Consider the following 7,106-nt stretch of genomic DNA (forward strand, 5'->3'; position numbering starts at 1 on the left):
TATAATTATTATTCCGCACATCATCAGCAGAACGTTTGCAACCTTTTCATGGAATGTGGAACAGAAAATGTTTGGTGACAGCAGGTGGAATGTTGCCGGACGAGCTAAACCGCAGTCAAAGGAGTGCCACACAAAGAGACGCACGCAGCTGAGAAGCCGAGCCCACTCTCATGATATCAGCAGCAGACAGTCTTCCACTCCCTGCCACACCTGGAGAGCGCATGAAGTCCACCCCTCCCGGTACCCATCACCCATTCATCTTACAGTTTTTCTCAGTCGCTTTGGTGCATTTCTCAAATCATCCTTAATATTTGCAAAAAAGTATGTGCATTTCTCAAAACAATTCGTACAAACAGCACCACACAATGGATTACCTGCAAAAGCATGTAACTTACTAAAAATCTTACTTTAGCTCATCTCTCAAAAGTAAGCATTTATGTCAATGAACATATCAGTGCCATCAGAATGAAAAGTCCTTGTGTCATTGTTCACAAACAAGATAGTCAAAATGCTTAGTCAGGTTGACAATATAACACTGCACTCTGTTAGTATTACCTGATGTAAACTATATGGCAACAGTTTGGATGACAGTTACTGTATTGAACAGTATGCCATATGCTTATGTATGCCATATATAATTTCAAAAGTACAAATTTACACATCACTGTATGCGGGATATTAATTGAAAAAGACTGGATAGAATCCCGTTACACTTTTAATAGTGGTCTGACCAAAAAAAAAAAAAAAAAACCTTACAATGTCATTGTGATATAGAAAAGGAAAATGAAATATGGGCACAAAGATGAAAATAAAAAATAAGAAACTCCATTCTCAGAATTTGTAACTCTTGTGTTGTCCTCTGTCTATATATGCTTTCCAACTGAAGATTCATGAGATGCACCTTTGAGCTATTTCAGAGAAATGGATTGTCATTGGTTGATCTACATTCTCTTCATTAGTGAAAGGCAAGATTCACTTGCACAATTCATGCCAAATTTACAAAAAGTCTAATAATAATGTGTAAAAAATGTGCTTGACAGTTTATGACAACTAGATGACTTATACAAGCAACTAAAGACTAGATGTTTTGAGGGGTAAGACTATTGCACAGAAAAATACATTTTGAGCAACATGACATTAGCAACTGATAATGTAGGAAACCGCAGATAAATGTACATAATTAGTTGCATACCAAAGCAATCGCAACTTGTTCAAAAGAATGAGAAACTGGTTTTATGATGTGCACAAGTGACCAGATGATATGGAGGTTGTACAAGTAGTTTTGAGAATTTCATTTCTGATCTGAGAAATGCACCAAAGCGACTGAGAAAAACTGTAACAAGCCCTTTTTAACATTAGCCCCTGTAAGTTTATCACTTACCAAATCTGTGTGTAAGTTAGTTAAATAGCTGATGTGATGATGGCATGCTACCTGTTACAAAGATTCGACCTCAGATTAGACGGATATCTTAAACTTAAAAAAGGAGGAGTCAGAAAAATGTGAAACATCCTTGCTAACTAACAATAACTATAGTTAGTTTCAATAAAAGATTTTTCACATTTTTTCAGACCACTGTAACGGGATGTTTAACATGTTCTGTTTGTGGTCTGAGGGACCCTAAGGCCCTTTTAACACCCCTTAAACATAAATCACATTGAAGGCTTAACATATCAGGTTATACTGATATGTTGATGATTTTCACTAATTTTATAAGATCATTATAAGCCGCTCATTTCAGTCATTATAAGCTTTAAAAGATTCACCTTGACAGTGATCACACATCTTCTATTAAAAATATGGATAACACTTTACAATAAGCTTCAAATTGTTAACATTAGTTAACGCAATGAACAAACTAGCATTTATTAATCTAGGTTAATGGTAATTTATAAACGTGATTACAGACTATATACAACTTGTATTAGTATATGTATAAATAAACATAATCTAGACTAATACATTCTGTACAGATATGTTAATCTTATTGTAACATTATGTACTCAAGAGACACTAGATGTAAATTTTCACAGGAGGGTCACAATGACACTATCATTACTGTAAATAAAAGCACACATATACTATGTGATACAACAGAATTTAAATCGAAAGTTTCAATAATAGCTGCCAAATGGCTTTTAACACCATATCACATAATAATATCCATCCATCTTTCATTCTTTCCATCCATTCAGCCTATTTTAGCATCTCAGGCAGTAGGAACAAATGAATCTAAGAAAATACTGGGTTAATTTTGAAGTTTTGAAGATGTTATTTTTATAGATAAATCAAGGCTCTGGAATGCCAAAGACGGTAAAATTCAGTCTCAAGAAAACATGAGGGTTTGAGCAAAGGAGTCACACAACTTCCGATTAGACATTTTCTGGCCAACTTCACAATATAGAATGAAAATCTTTAAGTTTGAAATGCCAGGTGCGAAAAGTGAAAACAAAACACCTGCTACCACCGTTCACTTTGCTGATTTTTCACTCATTTTCAGTCGAGAATTAGTAGGCCTATGTTTACATTAATATAGCCCGTCACTTACTGCTGTCAGCAAAACTGGTTATTCAATGACAGATGTGGAAAAAATACAGATGACAGATGTGGAAAAATACAGCCGCCTTCTTGTTTCTGTCACAACAGCATTCATAAATGGTGACAGAATATGTTAATGTATTCTAAGTAGGCAGGGGTGGAGTAGCCGAGTGACTATGAAAAGCTTGTAAACGCCATAGAAACTGGTTTTTAGTCTAACCATCAGCGACAGCCTCAACAAGACAGGTAAGAAAGCTCTCTGCTCAAGGAAATGTAACTAGACTGTCTGGAGTTTTGGAGCGCTTCTGGATTTAGGTGGGGCGTTTATCATGATCTTAGAAGAGGGTTAAGGTTAGAAGGTAAAAATTAGCTAAAATTTTATTTTGAATTGTTTGTTGAATTTAATTAGAATGACAAATGTTGAGCGGCTGTTGATTAAGGTCATTTTGATCATGTAATGGCTGATTTGTTTCAAATCAGAAGACAGCACAAGTTAAAAACAAAACAATGATCGACATGTTATGCACTGCCTAGTAACTTGTTCACAGATTATGGTATTGTAATACTGTAACATTACTCTTTATATAATAAGAAAAAAGTAAAGCAGTTTATCTGATGGTAAATTAAATATAATTTACACATTCATTTAACTGACACTTTTATCCAAAGCGACTTACATATGATGAATACAATAAGTGAGGCAATAAAATGATAATTGCTAACAATACAGAGTTTCAAACATATTTTCTGGACTAGTACAAGGCAGAACAGAGAGGTATTTAAGAAATAGCTGAAGAATAGAAGAAGAGTTCAAATAAGTAGAAATGTTAATAAATTTAAACGAAAGATTTTGAGGCCTTGTTATGATTTGACTGTTACGCTAGCTTTGTTATGGCTGAACAGCAGGAGTTAAAATGCGTCATTTAATAAAAAGACAGCACAGTGAATGCTTTGATCAAAGGCGACCTGACCGCTGAATGGTGCTTTTTGACTTTGTGTGTTTTAACTGATGCAGTTAGGCTGTTTGACGTTTCCAGGCCACCTCCTACTGATACACACCTAAACATGACCAAAATAGCTTAACTATACTTTATATCTGCGTTGACATAAATCTATTGGAAATATTTGATATTCTGGAGCCAATCTGATATATTTGGTTAGAGAAGTTCCTGTTCTTGTGAAAATGAAAACAAGATCCCATTTGAGAGTACATCTAAACAGAGATTTGATAAATTATTGCAAATGACAAACTCAGGCTGTTTTATGTCCAAATGATCCCTCATCAACACAGCTGCTGGAGCAGTTTTTTTGGTCTATATGACATACAATATCATATTGCTGTAGAAATTGTCAGTTTAACCAGCTCTTATTTTCCATGAGAAGCATCAGGGTTTGATTATTCGAGTATTAGTAACTCAGTCAGACATGCAGCAGAACAACATTCCTCTTCTGTCTTTGGGTGGACGTCTGTATCAATCAGTGCCTGGGCTTGCAACACTGTTGTCTTTTTGTTAACTAAGGCGTTTACCATATCATGAAAATAAATGCCACTTGACTTGTAATATGTTTGCATTTTATTCACTTTGGCAAAACAAGTTTGAGCAACAGGAAACAGGCAGCTACACATATATTGATGATTATTGAAGAAGAGAAAAATGAGCGTTCAGGTTATTTCACTGAGAAAGTCAGAGTTTACATGGCGTCTGCCCATTTCAGCATCTTTACTGAGAATTTTCTCATGTTTTTTCTTGCCAATAACAGACAATTCAAGTTACTAATACATAATCACATTTACAGTATATTACAGTTTTCGAGTGCCTTGCTCACAATGTGACTTTTTTTGGTCAAAACGTTTTGGGGCTTTTAACAGATCCTTTCAGTTGGTAGCACAGATTAAGTAATTTTAGCACATTTTAGCATGTGAGAAATAGATCGTAAAACATCATGTCACAATATTAAGACTTCTATTTTGTCCCAGCAGTTGACACCCAGCCAAAGACAGAATGAGTGCTGACGGAACCGGGGACCCACCTCCGTATGTCATACCAGGTAAGTCAATTAGTATCATTGTTCATTTTGAATGACTCATGATAATGGAATAAGACTAAAAACAGGCAAGCCAGTGTGTGTGCAACAAATGTGAAATCCTGAAATAGATATATTTCAGAAATATTAATGTTCTACCTGTATTTTTTTTTCACTTGGCATTAACAGTAGAGGGTGCCAAGGGCTCCAACGTCAAGGTCTACCATGTGCACACTCCATTCACCCCACCAAGCTCCACTATTGGAGATTCTCGAATCCAGATGGAATCAGCCAGACCTGGTGAGCCTGTTTCCTGTCATTAATCTTTGGAAAACTGTTAGTTGTAAAAGTCATGTGGAAAGAATTACCCATGTTTTGCTTGATGATGTTTGGTTCCCTTTCATGGGAACTTCGAACTGTGTCCTCTAGGGGTCGCTATGGGGAACGCCTCGTCGTGACCCGTGTCTGAAGCATACATTGAAAAAACACCAACTCGTTGGCCGGCGACAGCCATGACGTCACTACCGGTGCGACTATAGTATAAATAGGCGCCGGGAGCAACCTGATCAAAGCCTTGCATACAGAAAAAAAAAAAACATTCCAATGTTAGATATATTCCGTATATGAGGATGTTATGAGACAAAAATAGGCGCTGTTTACATCATATACAATGTCTACAATCTTGAGTAGAAGAATGATTGTGTATGGGACAGTATTGTAGGTGAAGGTGTCGAGGGTCAGTGACATATAAAGATGACAACAACGAAAATATATTAAATAAAATATAAATGGTTTTAGAAATATATTCTTTGCATTGATGTTAGTTTCATATGGTTTTGAAAATAACCATTTCACGAGTTCGCCTGCCCATTCAGCCCTGCCAGGTAATGGTAAACGAACTTGGCTTGCTGTCCACGAAGGAGGCTCAAAACCCTAAGCTCGGCTTGAGCTCAGAACCCACCATACAGTGTGGATGAAAAAGAGAAGGAATTAAAGGAGGAGAAGGGGAGGTGGAGGGATGCCGGAAGAACTGTCGCTTGAACGGAGCAATGACTGCTGCTTATATGGGGTTGTAACAATGATTGACAGGACTGAATGATTAGGCTCCTCCCAAACCTGGGTTGGGAACTTCATATAAACCATTTTCAAGAGATGTTTAAATTGATTAACTCTAAAAATGTCTTGTGGTGCAACAAGTAAAAAAATAATGTGTATACCTTTGAATCATTATCATGGGGGTCACATTACTTGGCTTTTTCATTTTTTGAACTAATCTTGCCATGTCATAAAAACGTCAAAAAATCGGATATTTTATGACGCTTAGACATTAATGAGGTTATGCAGAGTTGATCATAATCATTTGATCATTTTGATATGATTGTTTCCTGTTTTATGTTTTTTCCACATGTTGATTAGACCACATGACTGATTTGCCAGGCTTTTTTTTAAAGCATTGAAGCATTTTCCCCCCTAAAAATAATAATAAAAGACTATGTCAAAGTCCTTAATAAGGGCCCCTTTCATGGGAACTTCGAACTGCGTCCTCTAGGGGTCGCTATGGGGAATGCCTCGTCGTGACCCGTGTCTGAAGCATACATTGAAAAAACACCAACTCGTTGGCCGGCGACAGCCATGACGTCACTACCGGTGCGACTATAGTATAAATAGGCGCCGGGAGCACACATCATTCTCTTCTTCGTCTTCATTGACTGTTCTGTTTGAAGCGTGCATTCCAAGGAAAAAGTAAGAGTTATCTCTATTTATTATGGCGAGCACTAGCAGAGCATTTAGAAGGTGTGTGCGTCCGTGTCATTGCTATTTGACACCAGATGACACACACGATCTATGTGTTGTTTGTTTGAGCGAAGAGCACGCACTGCGAGCGTCTTTCAATGAAAAAGCTCCGCTCTCGCTTGTCTCTCTTTTCGAGTAAAGAGGGGCAGCCATCTGCTTCCCGCGGTTCAGGATCCGCTGCTGCTGAGGCACGGAGGAGAATGAGCTCGTGGAGATCACAGGTGGACCTGGCTGATGAGTTTAAAGAGGGGCTTTCCCTCTCGCGCTCACCGGAGGATGATGTTCTCTCTTTAACATCATCTGATCCAGGGGCCAGTGCTCTGCTGGGTTCAGCCCAGGAAGAGCAGGAAATGGATGGAGAGAGCGAAGAAGCTGAGGCTGAGCCTTCTCATCCTCCTGCCCTGCGTATGACGAGCTCTTAGAGGTTATGGATTGCGCCACGGCGAGGCTTGACTTGCCGTGGAAGCGAACTAAGGAAGTGACGTCGCGAGGTCGTCTCGAGGAACGTTATCTTTCTGGCCATAACCCTCCAGCTCAGGTGAGCCTTCCTTTCCTTCCTGATCTCCATACTGAGATCGAGAAGGAATGGAAGAGACCGTTTTCCTCACGCATCCATCGGTTTCAGCATACCAGTTATGCGAACATCGAGGCGATGCGCGAAAACGGCTATGAGAGAATGCCCCCTGTAGAAGAGACGCTAGCCAGCTATCTCTCTAGGAGTGAGACATCGTCTCTCAAAACTCCCTCCTTG

At 38.4% G+C, this 7,106-nt stretch overlaps 1 protein-coding gene across 2 annotated transcripts in view; it reads left to right on the forward strand.

The window, feature by feature from the left end:
- Positions 1-2,682: 2,682 nt before the first annotated feature.
- The window catches only part of litafd (LITAF domain containing), a 6,695-nt gene continuing 2,271 nt past the window's right edge, over positions 2,683-7,106 (forward strand). The window contains exons 1-3 of one of the 2 annotated variants that reach the window (XM_016488520.1): positions 2,683-2,782; positions 4,515-4,585; positions 4,751-4,861. In XM_016488520.1, coding sequence (XP_016344006.1) covers positions 4,540-4,585; positions 4,751-4,861 — 157 coding nt within the window. In that variant the 5' untranslated portion in view covers positions 2,683-2,782; positions 4,515-4,539. The remainder of the gene's footprint in view (positions 2,783-4,514; positions 4,586-4,750; positions 4,862-7,106) is intronic. The other variant, XM_016488519.1, reaches the window with a different exon arrangement.

Source organism: Sinocyclocheilus anshuiensis, unplaced genomic scaffold, assembly GCF_001515605.1.
Source record: "Sinocyclocheilus anshuiensis isolate Anshui unplaced genomic scaffold, SAMN03320099.WGS_v1.1 scaffold461, whole genome shotgun sequence".
Classification (NCBI taxonomy): domain Eukaryota; kingdom Metazoa; phylum Chordata; class Actinopteri; order Cypriniformes; family Cyprinidae; genus Sinocyclocheilus; species Sinocyclocheilus anshuiensis.